At 38.9% G+C, this 23504-nt stretch overlaps 1 protein-coding gene across 1 annotated transcript in view; it reads right to left on the bottom strand.

Annotated features, from left to right (window-relative positions):
• Positions 1–21973: 21973 nt before the first annotated feature.
• LOC123987054 (adhesion G protein-coupled receptor E1-like) overlaps positions 21974–23504 on the bottom strand; it is a 16558-nt gene continuing 15027 nt past the window's right edge. The window contains exon 21 of the mRNA XM_046075627.1: positions 21974–22919. Coding sequence (XP_045931583.1) covers positions 22875–22919 — 45 coding nt within the window. The 3' untranslated portion in view covers positions 21974–22874. The remainder of the gene's footprint in view (positions 22920–23504) is intronic.

Genomic DNA, 23504 nt, shown 5'->3' with positions numbered 1-23504 from the left:
TGTGCATTTGGCTTAGGTTTGTGCACATTTTACAGCGTATATGTCTGCTTGTGTTTGGGGCCTGTACAGTGTCTGTGTGGTTCAGCACTGCTGTCACTACACACCAGTAAAACTGCAGTAAGAGAAGTTTAAAAAGCAGTACTGGAAGATGAAAAAGAAGAACAAATGAACTCCCCTTGCCTTGTTTTAACTCAGGATATACAGCAATCAATATTATTATTGATCGAGGAGAGAGGTAGCTTTTGTCTATCTTAACTATCGATTACTTCAAACCAACAGCTTATTTCTACATTTTAGCCTCCATGACTCCAGACTCTCAGCCTGAGAAGCTGACTAAGCATCAAAGAGCATCTGAAGGAATGTGAATGGGGAAAATGTAACCTTTTTTTTTTCTTGTTTTATACTTTGAATGAAGGCACACACACACACACACACTGTCAATGTTCAGTCAAATTGTATTATTAAGAAATCAGTGGGCAAACTAAAAGCAATTTCCAGATACACATGTGTGTCTGCAGGCAGCAGGCTAGAATCAGAGAAGTGTTTCTAATCTCTAATCCCCTCAAATAAACTAGAATTATTCTGCCCTCCAAACACCTGTCTGTCTACCCCAGTGGCAGAAAATTCCTAACTACATTTACTCAGGTACAATGAGCAGAAGTAGAGTATTTCAATTCTGTGCTATTTCATGCTTTTACTTCTGCTTCTTCTTCTACTGCATTTCAGAGTTACATTTGTACTTTTGCTCCACTACATTTATTTGACAGCCACAATTGCTAGCTATCATCCCATCAATGCTTCTGGCCTCCAAAGGTGTGTGTATGCATGGGTTTTCTTCCTGTGTCACCCATTCTACTCACTCTGAATCCACCCCAACACCCCTCTCTCTTTTCCTATGGATGGGAGAACCAATGGATCAATAACTGATGGATAAGAAAGAGAGACATACAAATACTATTTACTCTGAGATACGTTGTCTCAGAACTTTCTATTGTTTGCTCATTGTTTTTATCTCTCATCCAAACACTAATGTTTTTGCATCACAATGTGGCATCATTGTGTGTTCAAAGTTATAAATATTGATTTTAGAGGATAAACAACATCAGAGTAAAAGAAAATGTGTGAAACTGTAACAAACGGTTGGTGAGATGACATTTCCAGTGTCACACACAGGTACTCTATCCCATTCTGTTTTGCTAAATAAAAAACATTAAAATAAGTTTTAGGAAGAATATATTAATTTAGAATCTGATGCAATGTCATGGCAGTTAAGTAATTAAAAACGACCAACAATGATGCTGGCCTTTCCGACTTTTAAGCTAATAGCAAATAATTGCACGTTTAGTGAGTAGAAAGATTCATGATGTAAAAAGAATTTCAAATAAAAAGCACATAAAGCCGTTTTTTATTATTAGACGTAAGTGGCATGCTCCAGTGTGTGTAAGACTGTGTGTTACTCTTTATGGATCTGTGGGTGTTTGCATTGTAGGAGTATAGTACACTGGGTGGAATGATAGCCATGTTATGAAATAATGAAATGACTGTCCAATTTCTCTTATTGTTGTCTTCACATTTTTTAACCACATATACAGTAAATTGTAAATTTGGAGCTCCTAAAAAAAGTGGTTGCTCTTAAAAAACAGCGAGTGCCCTAAGCAGGCTTAAACATTGATGGGTTATCGTTGAGCATCTGTTGAAGCCAAAATTCAATGGGGCAAAACAGCCATGACTTTGCAACTGACTTTAGTCCTGCGTGGAAAAAAAAAATGCAGCCCACTCATTCGTTTGAATAGGCCCCATCTGTTGGGTCAGCAGTTGTGCCAACACAGACCGCTCCAGTGAAAAAACTACAGTCATTCATGAAATAAGTTAAACATAGCGGCAACAAACTGCAATGCTGTATTTCTACTGCAGTCATTGTGACAAAAATTAAATATTTGCAGTTGTGATGACTTTCAAGAGTTGTAAAATCCTTTCATATTATAAACCGCTGTTTAGTGTTCTAGCATCTAATAAGCCGTCACGCACATGGACCTATTACTCGAGCAACCCTTTCTGGATTGTAATTTGTTATACTTTTTGTTTGGGGGGAATTACTTTGGCTATGCTAAGGCAAATGTAAGGTTAGGATAGTGTGGGCATTGTTATGCTTATCAAAAAAACCCTGTTTCTGTGTACAGTAAGATAAAAAAAAAACCAATAAATTATTAGTTTCTGTAGGCCATGGCACAAATTACAATACGAACAGATGCTTCAGTTGAACATACCGCCATATACTCATCCAAATAAACTGAGCCTAGACGTACAGACACGCACACTCACAGACACACTAGGACACACACACACGGGGACCAGAGACACGGTCTGTCTGCAAAACTGCAGATGCAGAGAGGGTGACAAAGCTAAAATATTTATACTCAGATCTTAGCAGTCTGTACTAAGAGAGGGAAAGATGGATAAAGAGAGGGAGAGAGAGAGAGAATCAAGAAAAGAGGCTTGATACAAGAAACAGGGCAATGGCAAGTGTCAGTGTGTGTATGTGTGTGTGTATGTGTCTGTGTGAGTAAGAGGAAAAGCAGAGTGATAACTGAGAGATAAAGAGAGAGAGAGAGAGAGAGAGAGAGAGAGAGAGAGAGAGAGGGTTGAGTGTGCAGCACAGATGCCAAATGAATCTAGGGCAGTTCAGAAAAAAAAAAACAAGGCATTATTTCAAAATCCACTTTGTACGTGTGTGCAAGTATGTGTGCGTAATTGTATTTCTATATTTGTGTATGTGTGTGATGTACAGGGAAACATGTAAGCACTCGTCTAATGTGAATGTAGCATGCCAGAGGCTGAAATTTAAGTAGAAATACCATAACTTGCTCAATGTTTGCTTTTTATTCATAACCCTTTAACAATTACGCCCACTTTCCTTCCATCATTTTCTGTCTCTCTCTCTCTGTATCGTTCTCTCTCCCTCCCTCACATATCCATATTTTCTTTCTTCATCTAACTCAAAAACTGAAGGAATTTGTGTATGTGAGCATGGGTGTGGGTTAATAAGGGTGGGGGGTTGGCACAAAGCAAAGATGATGGCAGATGGTGTCCTTACTTAACACACATACAGTCAACACACACACACACACACACACAAAACACTGACTAAACACACCCTCATACACAGAAAAAGTAGTATGTGCGTATGGCTCATAATGTACACACATCCACACATGCAGGTTTCAGTAAAAGCTTCGTCAGCTCCACTGAGCCACCAGTGGGACAATCCTTAAAAACCCAATATTATTTTTTTTTGTCAAGTTAAGTTTCTGTCAAGATGGTGTTCAGATGGTTTAAAGATGCCATTAATGTTTTTATTAATTATTGTGTTTACGATTCAGTTCTAAATTAAATAATCATAGTCACTTTTACCTGATTTCATTTTTGCATGCCAAAATTGTACGATTCAGGAATGGATTGCGTAAATGATTGCAGTTACTTTAACTTGTTCAACAACAAAAAAAATGCATACCCCACACATTTATCTCTGCTTTATTTGTATATTTTCCAGTCAAATGTGATTTTGATTAACACGTATTGGTTAAACAATTGCATATTACAGTGCACTGAAGACACAAGTAAATCAATTCTGTATTAGTGTATAAGGCACTGCAGTAAAAGCCTGAAAATAGCACCCCTAACAGTAACAGCTGCATATTGTATGAGTCATGTCAAGCTCTTTCTTCCTCTGCAGATTATTAAATCTGAAATGTGTCCAAACGCTTGGCTTCATTCAAAATCAGACTAGTTGAATAATTTTTTCGGCCTTTGTAGTGTCATAGAACCACTTGACAGTGCTATACGATCACAGCCAAATGTCCAGTCTATATTGTAGGGCGTATTTAGCATTAGCTTGTTTAGAAGAAAAACTATGACATTATTAAGGAATTGTAATTTTTCCCACCTGGACTTTACATATCAGGGACATTATTGCCATTTGATTTAATGATGATGAAAAACATAGCGTTAAAGGTTTTAATAATTAATCCAGTATAAGGAATGTGAAGGTACTTCACGCCGTGTTGCATGCTGGGACGGGGTTGTCATCTTATGAGGTAAGTGCTCTGTTTACCTGTGAGCCTCCCTGTTGCTGTGGTAGTTACATTTTGTTTAGTTTGGCCACATACTAAACTTGGGGCAGATGTAATGTATTTATAAAGTATGGTATTTGGCACTTCGTGTGTTCTTCTTCTTCAACAATTCTCTTGTATTGATTGCACTATTTTGTTAACTCCTACTTCTTACCCTAGGTATTTACCCCATTGATGTCATACGTGCTGTTAGCTCTTCCTAGTGTTTATTAGTCACTTGTAGATCTCTTGCTGTATTGATGCTTGTATGTTGTTCCTCAAATGTACATTGCTTTGGATAAAAGTAAATGTAAATGTGCCCGATTTTATAGGTCAATCCTTTTACCCATACATTCCCTAAAAGCATCATGTTCAATGACGATGAAAAATAAAAATAACGTATGCGATAACGAATGACAAAAATAACGCATCAAGTATGTGATTCTATCATATAGTGTTACTGTGTTTTCTGCATTTTAAAAGATACAGTTTGTAAGAAATGGCCAGAATATTAGTTTAAAACTTAAACTTAAAATGAACTAACATTATCAACAGATATGAAGAAGTACCAGCCTTGACGTTGTGTTGAGATATCTACTGAAGGTGGCATGCTTTCGAGCTAGCCCCAGCCCATGCTGTGTTGTAATACTACTCGTGCCTCAAGAGGTGATAGACTAATAGTATAGCTCAGCCCCCCACTCCTAGTGTTAGCGAGTTCACTACGTGACACAAGCTCTCTTAGCTTTTTGAGTCTAATAAATTAACAAAATAAACTCTCAAAATGTCAAGAAAGGAAATATTCGTACACCTATTTTCCTGATTAAACAGAAACATACAACCATACACCTTCTGAATTCAAGTTTCTCTCTTTCATCGAACAATGTGGTTAGTCTTTCCTCTGTTCCAACAATCACTGGTCGAAATAGCTAAACCCTCAATTCACAGAGTTAGATGTGGCTCTACTCGCTGTCGCTGCCTCTCTGATGTCTAACCTTCCACTTGATTTTCTCACACTCTACCTGATTTTCCCTCCTGAACCCTCCCTGTCAGAGTCCTGGTTGGAGCTGCTGTACATTACCTCGGAACTGTATTCCCTGGAGGCTGGTCCCAGTTTGGTTGTGTTCAGTGGGAGGCTGCTAAGCCCCGTTGTTTAGTTAAACAGTGTCTCAGTTTAAAGGGCCAATAAGTTAGCTGCACAACTAACTAGCTAGCGGCAGTTAGCAGCAGTCATGACCTGATATGTGACATGCTGCCCTCTTATTTTTGGAGAATGAATTCGACAGGTGGAAAGTAGTCTAAATATTTACACATTGTACCTTTAATGAAACACTGGAGTATTTTACAGGGGAAAGTGGTAGTGATGGGAAAAGTCACTCTTTTGACAGACTTAAGTCATCAAATCTTGTTCATTAAAATGAACTAATCTTTTTTTGTGTCATTTCATTCATTTTGTTCATTTGAAGTAGGGTGGTTGTTGCTTGACTTGCTTTAATTGAGTATTATGCACAAGTTCATCTCTGTTGGTAAATAAAAAGGAAAAGTTACATTGCGTTCTCTGGCGGACCCGGAACATTGTTAACGTTACTGTTAACATTGTTAACGTTAGCCCTATTAACTATGTGGCTGTGTTTTAATGTTTCAATGTCTGGGTCAGTTTATTTTGGAGAGTAGACGACCTCGGAGGTAATTCGGCTCCCAGTAAAACCCTGTCAGGGCTCTGGACCCAGAATAACTCTCATCAGCTGTTAGCTGTAAACACTAGCAGGACTAAAGTTACGGTACGGCTGTGTTAAAACTATAGCACAACATCACTGCGCAGTAAAAACGTTATGCTTTATTAAATGTAACATAATTAACAAAATAGATATATAATGTCAGTTCCAGTGACTATTCCCTGACAACCGATTTGCCTCTCATTCTCCGGCGCTGGCAGTAACTCAGCCTGCTGAATGAAAGGAAGACTGAGGAGGACCCATGTGAGTGGTGAACAAATAGTTCATGTCTGCTCCACATTAGCCGAGATGTCACGTGACAAATTAACGACTCAAACCAAGAGACCCGCAGTTGAGAGTCGAGAACTAATTAATTCTGTTTCCTGTGCTGCCTGCTTACCACAGCTTGTAGCTGAGCTGTCACGTGACAAATGAACAACTCAAACCCAGAGACCCACAGTTGAGAGTCGTGAACTAATCAATACTGTTTCCTGTGCTGACGGAGCCCATGCAGCTGCCGTGTGACGAGTGAACACAAGAGTCCAAGATCCTTCACACATGCGTGAAAATGAACGAATTACTCACTGAGACAACCCGTTCCTCCTGAGTCATATACACGATTAGGTCAAATGAACTAAACGTTCTTTGAACGATGCAACACTAGGTAGTGGGCTTTAAACATCTAATGGCAATATAGCACATGCAGCATGTAGTTGTGTGCAGTATGTACAGTACATAGGCTTCATGTGTTTGTGCCAGTCAAGAGTGTGTGTGTGTGTGTGTGTGAAAATGTGTGGGTTTGTTTCTTGTAACTGAGATACACGTACTGTATACTGCAGATATTTTGCAGATGTCAGTCAGCACCATGTTTCTGTACTGAAGGGAGACGTGGATGTCCATACACACATCTGACCAATTACATACTTGCCGCTTCCGTATGTAGCCACAAGAAGGAATACCTTCCCTCAAACAGACACACAGTGTTGCATGCTCCTCTTTCTGCTAAACAGATTTTCCCTGTAAAAAACATTTTGTCAATGTCAGGTCACATTGCACCATTTTGTTACTCCTATCATAGTCATAAAGCGCTGTGAATCTATTAACGTGAGAGAAGGAAGACAATATAATCGGATGATTGGCCTCTACATAAACACTGCTGTGCGTTCACTGAACATTGGTATTTGCATTCCAATCATTTCCTAAAGGTCGTTATCAACCCACACGTTGATTACTGCCTACAATACTTTCCATGGATCTACATGTGGCAATGAAGGTAATGAAAAAGAATATGCGTATGAAACCAGCTGATTCAACTGAAATTAATGAACTGTTGTTTGTAAAGTTAAATTCAAGCTGAATTGCCGTAGCACATGTTGAATCTGTGCCACTCTGTAGCATTGCATTACAATCAACATCGGCTGAAAACACTGGGTTACACTGGTTTCTTCAGATTTTTACCTTTCTCTCTATTTATATTACAGTTGAGTTGACAGGCATAAGACATGACCCTGCCTACCTACCAGACTACCTGCCATTTAGAGGGGTTAAGGTGGTGTTGGAGATTTGTGGTTCAACATACTCACTGTCTATTCTTTGCCTTTCCTCTCTCCTGTATACTATACCATTGTTGTTTCCTGTCTTTATCTGTTTCATGCTTCTGCCTCTTTATTCCTTCCCTGATTTCTCCCGTTTCCCAGCCTCTCTGTCCACACCATCTGCACTCCTTTCACACCCCACAAAAGTACAGCTAATGAAACTGCATCCAAATTACTCAAACCTGCTGTTCCTGTTGCATTTCTGAAACCTCATCAGCGAATCACTGTCTACCATGTCTCTCAGTCGCTTGCACGAAGGGACCTCCCACAGGTTCCTGGCAGTGAAGGAGTGACAGTTGTTGTGAAACATGACTGTGGTATTGATTGCACAGAGCACTGTAACAGCTGGTAGGCTCAAAGAGAGCATAGTGTGCGATGGCCAAGAATGTGATGTGGAGGAGTGTGCAAGTGTGAATGTCTCCCAAGGGTTATCCCTCTCGGGATCTTTGCATAATCCTTCCTGATGGATACGAAAATCGATTTGTAGGGTGTGGCTGGGAAAGGGCGGCCAGGGGAGGTGGAGCTGGTAGGGAAAGCTAAAGATCTCAGATTGCCAAGTGTGGGCCAGAGAGCAGAAAGTTATGATTCCCTGAAATACAGACTTAGGATCAGAAATGTGCACCTTTTTTTTTTTGTATACAAAATTAATACAGCTTGTGTTTTTCTGATCACAGTATAGTAGACTTTGGTAAACCTCCATTAAAAAGAGAAGACGATGATTAATACATAAGGTTAGTTAAATGCCCAATTATGAAGTTAAGGGCCAATCGGCATTTTTATAAACATTGTGAATAGCATATGAATTTGCATAATTAATAAAAAAAAAGGTTGAATAGAAAAAAAAGGATTGAAATTGTAGTCCCATTTTCCCAAATTTTTTCTAACATCACTGGTGTAAACACACCTTTTAGTGGTACTGATAACTTGTTGTCTATGTATTAGATAACTTTGAATTTTGGTTGTGGGGCTACACTTCTGTTCAAATTTGGCTCACAGATTGTTTCTTTAAGATTGCATTGTATATCTACAGCATGGAGTTGCTAATGGCAACAGCTCAACAAAGCCCGTTGTTGATAGTGAGATAGCATATGGTTTAGTGACATAGTAAGACTGATAATCAATGACAGAATCAGTCAACTAGTCAACTACATAATATATAATATGTATGTATATATATATACAGTATATATACAATATATATACATATATATATATGTATGTATATATATATACAGTATATATACAATATATATACATATATATATATATATGTATGTATATATATATATATACAGTATATATACAATATATATACATATATATGTGGGTTTAACATCCCTGTTTTTTCTGCAGTTTACTCAAATACAAAACATTGGTGGGTCACAGTGGGGAGATGAACCCACACCAAAGCCATGCGCCTTATCCACTGCTCCATCACCACCCTGTTGTTGTTGTTGTTGTTGTTGTGGTTGTTGTTGTTGTTGTTGTTTTTACTGAGATAGAGCGGGTTGCCGTTGCCGCTCCCGTTAATCGGAATGTTGGCGGTTCAATCCCCGTCTCCTCCAGGCTGCATGTCAAAGTATGCTTGGGCAAGATACTGTACCCTGAATTGCCTCTGGTGGCTGTTCCGCCAGTGTATGAATGTGTGTGAATGTTAGTTTCTGTTTGAGCACTTAGGCTCGTGTGTGTGAATGGAGAATGCAGATGTAGTGTAAAAGCGCTTCGAAAATACTAGAAAGGCGCTATACAAATACAGAGCATTTACATTTTTTTTACTGTATTCACCAAGTGAACTCCTCGCTATCAGTTTGCATGTCTTGGATTTCACACAAGAGAAGTAAACAGGAAGAAAATTGCCCTTCAGGTTTCTTTCAGTATAACATCCATTCTCTCTTGTGAGCAATCCCAACAGACAGCAGCATGGATTCCCTGAATTATGGGTATCGTAGTTCAATAGTATTCTGATGAAGTAAAGATTACATAGCAACAAGGCAGTGGGTTAGTTAGGTGGATGGTCATTATTCAGTTATCCCAGATCTGCCTCCCCTACTGATCTCCTTTCCCCGTTTTCCTGGTACACCATTGATCTGTGATTGCAATTGATTGGAGACTGCTCATCATTTCTCCAAGAGCATCAGGAATCATTGACATCAGGAGGAAATGGATTCAGGGACATAAACAGAATGGGACAAATGAATGCAGCGGTGTGTGCAATGTGTGGAAACCGAAGGGGTGTAGTAAAAATAGGAAATAGTGAGAGGCATAGTAGCTTGACATGTACTCTTTATGGATATCTCCTTAATTCAAGTGGGTGTGGCCAGTGATTGATGGGGTTAGGCTTAGGCATGAATTGTAAAGGCACTAGGAGAGGTTTTCCTTATTGACTGTAATGAAAGCAAATTTACTACACTGTAAAGGAATCCACCTACTGGTACTTAACAAACCGATATACCCTTCTATCATTTAGAGCAGAAACCAGGATGGAGCAATTAAACTATTGATCAGCCACTGACTTAAAAACAGTGCTGTATTATTGCAATTCACGTCTTAAGTTTATGATCGTAGCAGGTTTCCTGACATCTGTATTGGATTCACATGAATCTGTTCAGAAGCTATAAAAACAAATGTAATGGCACCTCAGGGCCGTCCCGTGGCATCGGCGACATAGGTGGTCGCCTAGGGCGCTAAATATCAGGCGGCGCCCGTTTTCGACTCAGCGCGGATCAACTCAGCCCAGCTGATGAAACACCAGAAATTTTAGTCATGTGCACCTTGTGTTGTGAGTCCAGACAGTAACTGGTAGAGTATTGCATAATTATAAACATCTTAAAACTGAAGCGCTGCCTTGCTCTGTTTTGGGCTGTGAGCTGCACTTTATCGGAGCTGCTGAAGTTAACGTGTCTGTGGATTTGTGGGGAGATTTCTGCCTGATCAGTAGTGTTTTCGGTTGGTTTCGGGTTTCACATGCAGCATACAGTCCCAAACTGTTTCTGTCAAACGGTCCAAAGGGGATCAGGCTAAATTGCCTACCAGCGGATCAATAATGTAATGCAGAGCAGAGTACAGGCCAGGTAGAATTAAAAATATTATGAATTCTCATTAAATAATGACATTAGTCTCGTAATATTGCTGTTTTTTCTGGACATGTCAGAGAACACAGATAGCCTATGTGGGAGAGATTCTGAATGTGCAGAAAGTTTTGAACATGAGCAGAAAACCTGCTGAAACACAAGAGCTATTAAAATACAGGAGTTTCTCACTGAATAAAAAGGAATTAATTTCTCATTGAGATGAAAAGGTCACAGTATTTAAAGAGGTTATTTTCCCAAACAAAGACTCACAACAGGAGGGAAGACTATGCCTACTGACTCAGCAATGCTTTCATTAAATTAGAAAAGTTGATCTACAGGTGAAAACGTAGGCCTATTTAAAGCAATAGCTACAGAATGCCTGAGAGCCTAACTGTGTTACATTCTGTTATTTTTTTATAATTTGAATTGTCACCTACCGCCTAAATATTGTGTTTCCCTTAATATAGATAAAGATAAAACATACATTGTTGCAGAAATTTTCACCAGAATGCAGGAAATTAAGTCTTTAATGCTTAACATTTTCTGGGGGAGGACCCCCTGATCCTCCTCTTTATTTGTCCACTCCACCATTTAATATAAAAAAACGTTCTTGCATTTCAGGAAAATTTCAAGTCTTGCCTAATGGCCCCGACACTGTCAGGGCCGCCCTGTGGCACTTATTTCAACTTTCTCATGTACTTTATTCATATTGATTTGGAATAAATTGTAGACATATTTAATCTCATGTATATTTTAGCCATAAGTAGCAGTTTTTTTGTGCTGGTTTGCAAACACTCCACAGTGAATTTTAACTTTTAAGAGTGAAATGAGTGACAGACACAAGAAAAATGCCATTTACCAACTTTCTTAAATCCAGTCAAACACTCCCATTCAGAACTCAATTCCTGATTCCTCTATCTCTAATCACATAATCACATAAGTGAACAAGATAACCGTGCCTATATTTAGATTAGGCATGTAGATCATGTTCAAGCACACCCTTATTACATCTTAGAACCATTCAATATCCCCAACATGTGGCTCTTACAGCCCAGCAAAGCCCGTTTCGCGCTTGGTCAGCACAATGCGTTGTCCATGGCGCTGAAGATCTGCATCCTGTCCACCGCGCTCTGCCGCTTTGGACTCCAATACAGTTGGAAGACACATGCGCCTTTAACTGTGTACAGACACTAGCGGTTAATTTATCCAACGTAGTGGTATTTTGATGATGATTTTAAAATGTTGCTCACAGTTGCTCGTGCCTGGCAGACTAAAATGTGTGGGCGAACGAATATGTGTGGTCCATCGGTCACTAGTCGGACACTGTTGCTGCTGCTGGCAGGAAATCTCTCTCTCTCTCTCTCTCTCTCTCTCTCTCTTTCTCTCACTCACCGACTCACACGCACGCACGAGCACAGAAGAGCTAAAGGCAGCGGACACCGAAACCCTCATTGCAGGTAAAGTGTAGTCAAGACTGCTGGGGCATTCACCCTTAAAAACACAAGCTATAACACACACACATTCACACGCACGCACATACGCATGCACGCATCGCCAGTTTTATCCCCTGCGTGATTCCTCCCGCGATACTAAATCCTTTCTCGCACATCTGTCCATGGCGCGTATACTGTGCCCGTCCACCCTATCCCCGCAGAACTCGGTATAAATACCAACCTGCCTTCGTGTGACACTTTAAATCTATGGCCACATAGAACCCAAACAGAAACAGTGCGTTGTGCCTATACAGCAACAACTGTAGCAAAACGGAAGAAATATTTTTCCATACACGCACATATTATTATTCAATATCACAAGTCTGCTCAAATCCCAAACAGAAAAACATGGTCTCATGCCCTCGTAAATTAAACCACATGAGCTTCTGTTGCACCAAGAGGACTCAACCCAGCACAGCGTTGAGAGTCTGTAGAGCAGGTGCATGCTCGCTCTGCCGTCGCTTGCATCCATCGCATATAATTTATCAAACCAAGGCAACATACACTTTTTTAAAAATGATATTGAAATCGTAAGACAGAAACGTGAATTTTTTTTGTACAGTACCTTCACTTATTTTCCTTCCAAAGTAGGCGTCCGTTGGCTGAAGCAAAGAGAGAGATTTTATTTTTCATCCACTGCTAACGTCGCAAGCTCAGCAACACGGCGGGAGAGGCAGGCTGAGAGAGAGAGAGAGAGAGAAAGAGGGAGAGAGAGAGAGAGAGAGAGGTGGAGGATGCACAGACCTCTGCGTAGAGTAGTTGAACTGCAGTGGGCATCTGCCTCTACAGCTGGCATGTTTTTCACTGAAGTGAATACCTGCAGACACACTTTGTGAGCTAAAAGAGCGAATGGTACTGAAAGAATGAAATATTATGTGAATGAATTATTAGGGAGCATACATGGGCATGCAGTACATTGGAGAACGACAAAGACAGACATTTATCGCTGGTGTGAGGTAGACTCACATATATACTGCACCATCCCATATTCCTTTCACCATTAAAAGACCAACATTCAACAGACATTTCAGACAGTCAAACTTGTGAAACCACAAACAACCCGATTAGTCTTTCTAATTCTTCATTGGTAATTACAGTAAGAAATTTAGAGAAGCTGCTGTAAAAAGTGAAAAGAGGTGGATGGGAGAAGAGGACGAGAGGAAGGAAGCAGGATTTTGCTTCATGATATGAATAATTCTATTTAGACAGATTCAGTCACATTCGCAAACAGCGCGGTGAATTATTAACTAAAAAACACCCATGCTAAAAGCATCACATGTTGTAAGCACATTGCAGTGATTTGGAGCAATGAAAGATGCACAAAGAAACAGGTATTACCCCAAGCTCCCAGTACATTTAAACTGGCCTCTGGGTCTGTCTGCATTAAGGTGATCACAGGCCCATTCTTTTTTCAGCTCATTACTTTATTGAGTAATATATTTATAAACATGTGAAGCCTTAGGAAGAATGAAAGGTGGAGTGGTGGATGGGATGAGGTGAATAAGTCCACAGCAGTTTGTGAATCAATCTGTTGAAAAAATAAAAGAGGTGCAAATTCGGAGCAATGGGATCAGAAGGCCCTGATGGTGTTCTGCACAAGAGTGTGGGCGGCAGGGAAGTTGATTTTGCCTGTTTCACATGAAGGAATATGTTGGAGGTGTGATCATACTCAATTAACACTCTTCCCCTCCTCACTTCTCACTTGCCGTTTTTCTTTTTTTTGTTCTCCTTGTCTTTCCCACTCACAAAAGCAAGTGCACACAGACACATGCAAACACACGTGTATACTTCAGTTCATTAACTCGCTCACTCTCCATCTCTGTCTTTTTTGGAGGACCATTAGCTGCAGAGACTGATGCGGTGTTGAGATTCTCAATAATATTTTCTCATTATCAATGCCTCTAGTGTTAAGCAATAGCATAATGATTTGTCTTGGCATGATGCTTAACAAATATGTTATGCTGCTACTAGGAGGATATGTAGTGATGTGTGATGAGCTATTTCATGTGTATGCTTCCACACAGTACAACTCCAACTGCCACTATACAAATAATGGACAATAACTTCTTGCCTCAAAAGTGATTTCTTACGGTTGAACCACATCATTATTTCATGGCATCTGGAAGGGTACCAATTCAACCATGCATTTTCTTCAACATCTACTCAGCTCATAGTCATAGCCTGCCTTCAAAAGAAGGGAAAGTCCTGCTCTAATATCCCATCTAGACTGCATTTGGTCAGTTCTGATAAGCTATTTCCCTGAGATTGCATTTATTGGCTGAATGCAATTGAGGAAAATAAGTAGATTGGAAGAGAAAAAAAGAACAGAAGGCAAAATCCAGAGCAAGGGACAGTGTTTCCGGACTCACCCTCCATTAAGCCTGGCTAAGAAGTTTTTGTTTGTTCTTTACTTTTGCACATCTGATACAACGGCCTCAAGTTAGCTGAGCTGTGTACAAGAGTTGAGCTGGGAGAAAACAGACACTTTTAGGACTGAATTGGATAAGACACAGAAACAGATGATGAATGTGGACAATAACTATCAACAGCAAACTGTATGTAAATCAAGTTATTAATTTTTGAGATACTTCATACTCTACTACTAAGTGATGAGGTAAAATGTTTACCCTGGCAGTGGTTCTCGATGAGACATCAGTTGCGTCATTAAAATCAGTAGGAATCTATCTGTACCAAACTTCATAGCTCTGTAACCAGTATTTGTGATAGACAGATACTCTGTCTCTTGTTGGACACACAGAAGGGCAGACTGATGGGCCATTGACAGGCCCTGTCATTAGTGGGTCAATATGATGGTAAAGAGATGGCTCATTTTCAAAGCATCAATATGTCTGACCACAGAATGTCAGGTTTCAAGCTAGTGCTGATTGTCTGACGGGACCCAAAGATTCTGGCCTGTCCCTTGCACTGCTTAATAGCCTCATCCAGCTGTCTATCCATAAATAATTCTTTCCTAACTTCTCTCTCATGTACAAAGCCACTTTGATGCATGGGACTCTTTCCCTGACAGCCACACAATTAATAGCTGCTCTTATAGTCTCAAGTTACTGCCAGGGACTAATTTTGGATCCTTTCTTGTGAGGCTAACTACTAGCGTGAAGGCAAGTAGGGTTGTCATCGTGCCACTACTTAAGGTTTGGGGGCTATGACATTGGCTGCTCCATTAATGAATCTCATTTCAGATGCTTTCCCGTTCCAGAAATCTTTCCAGCTGGGTGCATTCCTCTCTACACTTAGCAGATTTTTTTCTACTTTTCTTGGGAAACTTCTTTGGTTCATGTGTTTCTTCCACTTAATCCAGCTGTCCAAGTACACAAGTCCAACTGAAACCACTTTTTTGTAGTCAAAAATATATAAATGTGTTGTTAATAGCTTTTTACTTTTTAAAAGGAAGGCCTTTAGGGAAATATCAGAAATGCCATTTATCTTCAGGCCGGAGGGGCTTTCTGAGTTTTTTCCCCCTAAGGTGAACACAGGACAAGTGACTTACAGAGCAGACATGTAAACTGTAGCAGAAAAAAAAAGTTAGTCTTGTTCAATGACATTACCTTGATCCATAGAGGCTTCTTCTAGGTGGGTCAAGGATTACATGACTTTGTTCCACTTACCAATTTTCCCGGTGTTTAAGTGCTAAAATTGCTCAATGGCTTTATTTTTGAGGCCAGTTACAGGACACTCTGCCTTTTAAGTGTCTTTAAAATCTGTTTGCTTTAGCCCCATTCTCACTTTTCAGCATCTTTATTTTGATAAACCAAACACTAAAATGTAGGTATGCGTGTTTTGCCTACAGTTTGCTGGATGACAGATGGCTTATGCACTCACCTGCTCTTGGGAAAGTTTCATTGGCATTAAGGACTGTCCTGGTCTGCATGTAATAGTTTTTTGTGCAGATGATGTAGCTCAGTGTGCATACACAGCAGTGTGCATACACATTACTTCAGGTTATCTTCAAAGACAATAAAGATCATTAGACCCATCTTATAAATAGAATCTTGGTTAAGTTCCAGCGATGATAATGATAATTATAGGCCTGAAATGACTTCTCTAAAAATGTAGACAAGAAGGTGTAGGAGGCACGGTATACCATGAAAATCGTCCAACTTTTCTAATATAAATGGAGAGTGAAGTTTAACACTGCCTACTGATTCTCTGCTTATCTTTTCTCCCTTTATGACTGAAAGTGCTTGAAAAAAAACATTAGGCTATGACTACAGTTGGTCACATTTGTCAGCTTACTTATGTTATCAGTCTAGTCGATTAAACAGGCTCTTACCGTATCTGTTGCTTAAATGTCAGTGAAGTAAAACATCACAGCTTGCACAGCTGCGGTCTCAGTTCCACCCTCGGCCCTGCCACCTTTCTGGCACCCATTACCTTTGGCTGACATCTACATAATGTGACAAACTCAAACACGCACACCCAACATATTCAGTTGAGATTACAGGACTGTTTACCAGACGAGGTATCTCAGCTGTCTGGCCTCACGACTCAAGCGCTGCAAGTGTGTTTCCATGGTAACCAAGTATAGTATTGAGAAGAGGAGCAAAGAGTGAGCGAGGGAGAGACTCTGAAGCTAACCCTGAGCACTGTATTCTCTTGTTTTTCACTCCTCACGCTGTCCATTATTTCTTTCGCAGGCAGCTGTGGCTTGAATATCATGTCAGAAACACGGTGGCACGATTGCCTGAAACATTTGTCTTGGCAATATTTGTGCATATGCAACTCTGTTTAAAATCCATTAACATTATTGCCTTTTACAGCCCCAGCTCAGTAAAGATGCACACATTATTGATTCAGATAACAAATTTACTGGTCTGTTGGTTGTTAGAAATGCTAAGTAATTTGATCCCTCTACACTGGGTTTTAGATAAACGGCCTAAATGAACTACAGGAAATATGAAGGGAAAATGTATAGTTCACAGAGATACAAAATTGGAGACTACTTTAATTTCTTGTCTAGAATGTAGACATTTGAAGCAGGGAAGTGAATTTGCAAATTATAGAATTTAATGACCTGATACTTCCGCAGTGATTGATTGTGTTGTTCAATAACTGAATCAAGTTGTTTTCCAGGGACATAAGAGAAAGCTGATAGATTCAGTGTTAAGACACTCCGAATAAATGGTTGTGAATAGGGTTTTTAAGAGTGTTACTCATTCAAACACAACAGACAAACATCCACTATTAATTAACTCACTCACATTGATGTGCATTGATGTGCACACCCATACCACATAGACAGTTAGGTGTTTATTCTACATACTAATATAACAAAATTGGTTTGTCAGCATAAAAAATCCAAAGCAATATGCAGATAGTATCACGACAGAAAGTGTGTCAAAATTTGACATTGTTTGATTCAATCTTATTGCATCATAAATATGTATGCATTAAACATTTGTTCAAGCACTGGCTCCTGGGAAGAGTGCTGCTGTGTTAATAACATACAACTCATGGCATAAACTTAAATTATTTGCATAAAAAGGGAAGCTAAAGGTGGTGAAATGCAAAGCGTATATAAACTTATATTGCCCTGTTTTAATGTTTAGCCTCTGAAAAAAATTAAGCTTGCACTGCTTAAACTTTCTGTTCCAACAGAATGTATACATTTTCCTGGATTTCAGTAGTGCTGTTATATGTGGGATTGCTTACATCAATGCCAATGCAAGTTAATGCATAAAACCAGCAGCGGATAATAGATATTAGGTGAGATACATAGTCAGCAGGTCTTGTTCAGATTTCACACCAGGAGCAGTTTTAGGAATATTAGAACCCAAAGCTGTCATAAAACCCACTTAGTTAAAAGGTACAATCAGTAAAATATTGCTCTTTGGTAACATCTAGTGGTAGTCATTGAAAACTACATCAGAGACTGTGTTTTAGGGCTGGTTCACAAGTCCGGTTCCTGAATCGAACCAATACGAGGATGACACATTGTTTCAATTTTCCAACTGTTCCGGTTTGAGTTCACAAAGGCAAATGGTCAAACGGTCCACAAATTGTAAACAAAAGCCTAGGGGTGGAAATGTCGTTGGGTTAACCTACAGGTCATAAAGTCGACGGTTAAAATGATAACTCCTGCAAATTTCTACCTGGATATCATACATCATGCAGCACCGTCAGGTTCATGTTGGTGTTGGTCTGGAGCGCACATGAGCAGACTTTAGAGCACCGCTTAAATTAAAGCGGGTAATAAATAATGAATAATGATGCAAGCATCTCAATGAAGAATCTCTGCATCAGACGGGCACACATCATACCACGACTTGTTTGCATTTGCCATAGCCTACACAGTGGGCCAGTTACGTACCAAACATGCAAAAAATATTAAAGTTGGCCCATGCAAATAGGCTATCAAAGGATTAAACGCAGCTTATGTTTACAGAATCCATTATGTATCTCCTTGAATTAATTAATTAATGCTACATACATAAAATGTTCAATAGCCTAAAAGTTGCTGACCTTTTAAGAATAAATATTACATATAATAATTAGCCTGTTATTATTATTATATATTGTACATACTTGTTTTTATAGTATTTTATATAGTATCTCTCATATATTTATTGTACTTTTTTATTTATTTATTATATATTACTTATTTATTGTATATAGGCCTATCCATACAGAAAATCAAGATTAAGCTGGTGTTTGCCTTTCTGCTCCATGGGAGGTTTCTGTCCTCTCTGAGCTCCTCCTCCATTTGACAGGTGTACCGCCCCAGTCAAACTCCCCACCTTCTGTTCTTGGCTGTTGCAGTATACTCTATATTTCCTCTTTTGGCAAATTGGCAAACAGTGAAAACCTACTTGTTAATAAAGCAATAAATGATAAATATGAAATATGAAATATTCTAAATGACAACAATAATGCATTGAATAGTACAGTAATTCCTTTGAATGGTGTTCACACCAGAAAGGAACACATCCAGAGTTCACTTGACAGCAGAGAGCAGTTATTTGGTCCACACCAGAGTTCAAGTCTGGGGTTCACACCAACCCGCTCTTGGGTTCGTTTTAACCGAATTAAACAAGGTCGGTGTGAATCCTCCCATGTGTTGGATTTGAATCATAAAACTCAAGCTCAGCCATATTAGGTGACTGATGTAGTTCTTTAGAGAGAAGACATGAGGCTGAATCACTGTATTAACTATGTTAATATGCAGCCTTAAAGATGTTACATAGGCTCCATCTACCCAATATTACAAAATCAAAGACACTGGTGAAGTAATGCCAGTCAATCACAGACCTCTAAGCCAGCTTATGTGCCAAATTTTACCTTTTACTGCTGACTTACTAACAAATAAAATGCTAGCTCTGCATCATTGATGTAGATTTCCAGGTAGTACATTATGGAGCGTTCCTAGTAATTGCAATAAGCTGAGTGGGTTTCCTGTGTAGAGAGCTTAAAATGTCAGCAGCCATTGAGGTAGCAAAGGAGGGACTGGCACTGTTCAAAAACACTTCAGAACCCCCTCTGATACTTTTCTTCACTGTTAGCTATTCAAAAGTGGACTTGTAAGTGTCGTTAAGTGTAGTTAAGTGCCTGTCGCCTAAGAGCACCGAGGTTACAGTTAAAGGAAAAGAGGACGTTATTTATTTCCATTCTTAGCCCAGATTTCCACTGGGGATTTCAACAGTTTCTGTAATCTGCGACCCTTAGTCACTCTACTGTGGCTCTATTGGGTAATTGGTCAGTCCTCATTATCCTCGAAAAATGGATAAGACTGAGAAGTGTCATCTAGGGTTTAGAGCCACTAGCTATTTTCCATGATCACCCCTCTGCTTTGTCAGCAGTCTGACCCGGAATTGATGGTAAAAATAATTAGAACAGATACAGAGCGTGCAGGGAATGTTCCCTTGATCTTTTCTAATATTGGCATGAATGTCCTGATGAAATGACTTTCTCCCGCTTCAAAGCTTTTCCCCTCTTTATCATCATTGTTCATCAACCCCATTATTTAATACTTTCTGGGAAAAACAAAACAAAATATGATTGTGTGCTAAAAAAGGCATGACCTCAAATTATAAGCAAAATTGCCTACACAGACTGCATTTCAATGGAACATACAGGTAGAGTTCAAAAGGACATGCTGGGGTTCACTCTTTAGCAAATATTATCTATACTGGGTGATGTCTTAAAAATGACCACCTTATATATGATTAAATGCTGCACCCTTGAGGTAGACATAGGCATATGCATTGCACTACTGAAGACAAAACAAGCTAAAGCCAGTGATGTCTGTGTACAGTATTTCTTATATGTATACATTTAAAGGCAAATAACACGTTGCATTATGCGGTCCCTAATTTCTGATGTGAAGTTTGTGTGCTATATATTATCCACTGAAAGAGAGTATAGCCATTACATTAAAGCATTTGCTGGTCTAAACCTCTAGTGCAAACAGTAGCCTATCATGAGCGGTTTAAAGAGAACAGGCAAAAAGCAGCACATATAGAAATTCATATGTCAACAAGATAAATTCCAAAGACAAACATGCCAAATGGAGTACTGCCACAGTAATTCTGAACAATTTGCTGTATCCCTGTAGAAAAAAAACCCACAAAACACTTTTAAAGTAAAGTGATTAATGTTTGCAATCAAAAGATGGGAAAGTGACTCTCTGCCAAAAGTGGAGTGCACATCAGTGGTGCCTTCCAAGGATGATAAAGAGCACTAAGAAGATTTTATCATCCCCGCCAGTCCAGAGCCTGGAGGGGATCATGTAGCCTATTTGGTCATATTTGTACCTGTATGAGTGTGTGTGTATTTGTGTATCTTTCCATTACTACTGGACCAACTCTAATATTTTTGTGGACATTCATGACTGTATGCTCAAGGACCTCAGGTAGTTGCTGTGATTAAAATTTTTAAAACCTATTTTGTTGACTGATCGTCTTTCGTCTTTTCAGCAGTATTCACCATTTTACAATATTTGTTGCGACCAGTGTTAGGCAGTAACGTGTTACTCAGTTATGTACTATTATTAGTTTTACGTAACGCATATTATTATTACTTTTCCCAGTAACTAGTAGTGTAAGGGATTACTATTTCCAAAACAGTTATAATATTAGAGTTACTAATCCAAGTAACGCTGCGTTACTGTGTTACCAGAAAGCACCATCTTTGACGTGAATGCGCAACAATGCACTCTCACATTTGAATTAAACTGAAAATAAACGGCAACAAAGTTACGCACAAGCCTTCAATTTTCAAGAGCAAAGAGGATGGGTGAGCAGGGTTGGAGTTATGTGGGAGCCCATCATGGCCCATCATGAGAAAAAAGAGACAAAGAGAGGGTGAGAGGTGGTGTGTGAGTAGCTATTCCCTGTGAGCTGGTATTTATAATAATGTTTGTAATTTTAAATTATATATACAAAGGAAAGTTTTCAATTTCAGGTTTTTATTTCATGAAAGATTCCACAAAAAAGTATTTGTGTAGTTATATCATTACATTTCTCTCATGTATTGAAAAAGAACTGACCAATAAGAAGTATCAATACAAGTGTGTTAATAAAATCCTAATCATACCCTTTCCAACTCGTGAGAAATTGTCTGGCCCATCTCTTTTTCCTGGTTTTAAAATCTGGCCCAACTGAATTTGTAATTGAATAGTCCTGCTGTACAGTATCTGGTTTGAAAGGATGCAGTGTTTTGAGTTTGGCTGGCTGTTTTTTTGAGTAATTTCTGAGTATCTTGCCCAATCCAGGTTACGACATATCAAAAGCAGTGTGTTACAGCAAAATGTTCTAAATAGTAAATAACAATGTTGACATTCAGAAGTTTGGACTTATCTTGCCATTTATTGTTTCCTTAGTAAGTTTACACAGTTTGGTGAACCTCGTACACTTAGTTACAATACCATTCAATGCATCTTAAAGAAAGCTGAGACTGTACTAAACAAAAACACTTTATTACACACATTGTACACATACTAACACTGTAAAAGTGCACCCTTCTAGCAACCTCTTTGATATACAAAGAAGTAAACTTTATCATTGCACTCCTTGGTGATTTTTTCATGCTACCAGTCTGATAAATATAAATTGAATATGCTTTTGTGATACCGCAAGTAATACTAAATCACTGTGTGATACAATTTAAATGCATACAATGTAAATGAGAGGGAATATGCCTGGCTTTGCTCATCCCTTGAATTTGTCTTGTAAAGTTTGACACACCTCAAAACGTCTCAGCTCTCATGTAAATACAATACAAATGTAAATATAAAGAAACAACTGAGACATGAATGTTTTTACTTTGTAGAAAGTTTGTTTTTTTAGATAGTGACTGACTGAGAGTGTGGGCAATAGCATGTTTGAGAAAGCTGCCACACCCAGGCAAATTAATTGGGTGGAGAGATGGTGACAATTTCAGTGTTTCATAACACTGTGATGACTTGTAATATTATATAAGATATTCTGGAGTTAAAAATATTTTACACTATTATTGTCTTTTGTGTTAGCCCTAATGTGTACAACATTAAAGTAATAAGGCAATTTAATGGTTATAGGTTAATATAATAAGTTATAATAATGATAATAGTGTAGAAATGACCAAAGAAAGTAGGTTTCTAAAAGCTTGACTGTGCTTGAAGTGTGATTATCAAACTATATGAGCTACATCTCAAATCTATTCAGCATAATGACATTAGGCAATGGTGTTAATACAACATTAATTATTGTATTGTGCAACTATACACATCTAAATAAACCTGATTACAGTTAGAGTAGCGCTCACTGTTTGAAGCTTAATTTAAAACATTTCGTTTCAGTCGTTGGACAATGAAAATAGCCAGCTAGAACCATATGAGATGTACAATAACATATAACAACATAGACATTTACACACACACACACACACACACATCTGATTATCACACAGACTTGTCCAAATCCTCAGAGACCGAAGGTGCCTCTTTCTGTTGAAAAACATTATTAGAATCAGTATCATACTGATTATACTATACAGTACTATTACTAGTAGTAGTGCTGAAATTGATATGCAGTCTTAGTACAGTAATTACCTATCTCTTGTCAGAGGGGTATCTCATTATTTTCACATACAAAACAAGGAATATGGCATGGCAAAATTAGTTGTGGATATGCCTCATTTAAACAGATTCATGAGGGATGTATCATGTACAGTGGGGGAAAAAAGTATTTGACCCCTTGCTGATTTTGCAGGTTTGCCCACTTACAAAGAATGCAACAATCTACAATTTTAATCATATGTACATTCTAACAGTGAAAGACAGAATCCCAAAGAAAATTCCAGAAAATCACATCATATGAATTTATTAAAATTGATAACCATCTGATGAGGAAAAACAAGTATTTGACCCCCTACCAAACAGCAAGTATTCTGGCTCCTACAAGCCAGTTAGTCTTTCTTTAAGACACAGCCCCAATCCCAACCAATTATCTACATCAAATACACCTGCCTCACCTCGTTACCTGTATAAAAGACACCTGTCAACACCCAAACAACCAGCATCCAACATCAC

The sequence above is a fragment of the Micropterus dolomieu genome, linkage group LG02 (genome assembly GCF_021292245.1).
Source record: "Micropterus dolomieu isolate WLL.071019.BEF.003 ecotype Adirondacks linkage group LG02, ASM2129224v1, whole genome shotgun sequence".
Classification (NCBI taxonomy): Eukaryota; Metazoa; Chordata; class Actinopteri; order Centrarchiformes; family Centrarchidae; genus Micropterus; species Micropterus dolomieu.
Note: the sequence above shows the minus strand (reverse complement) of the source record. Positions and strands in the feature narration are given on the sequence as shown.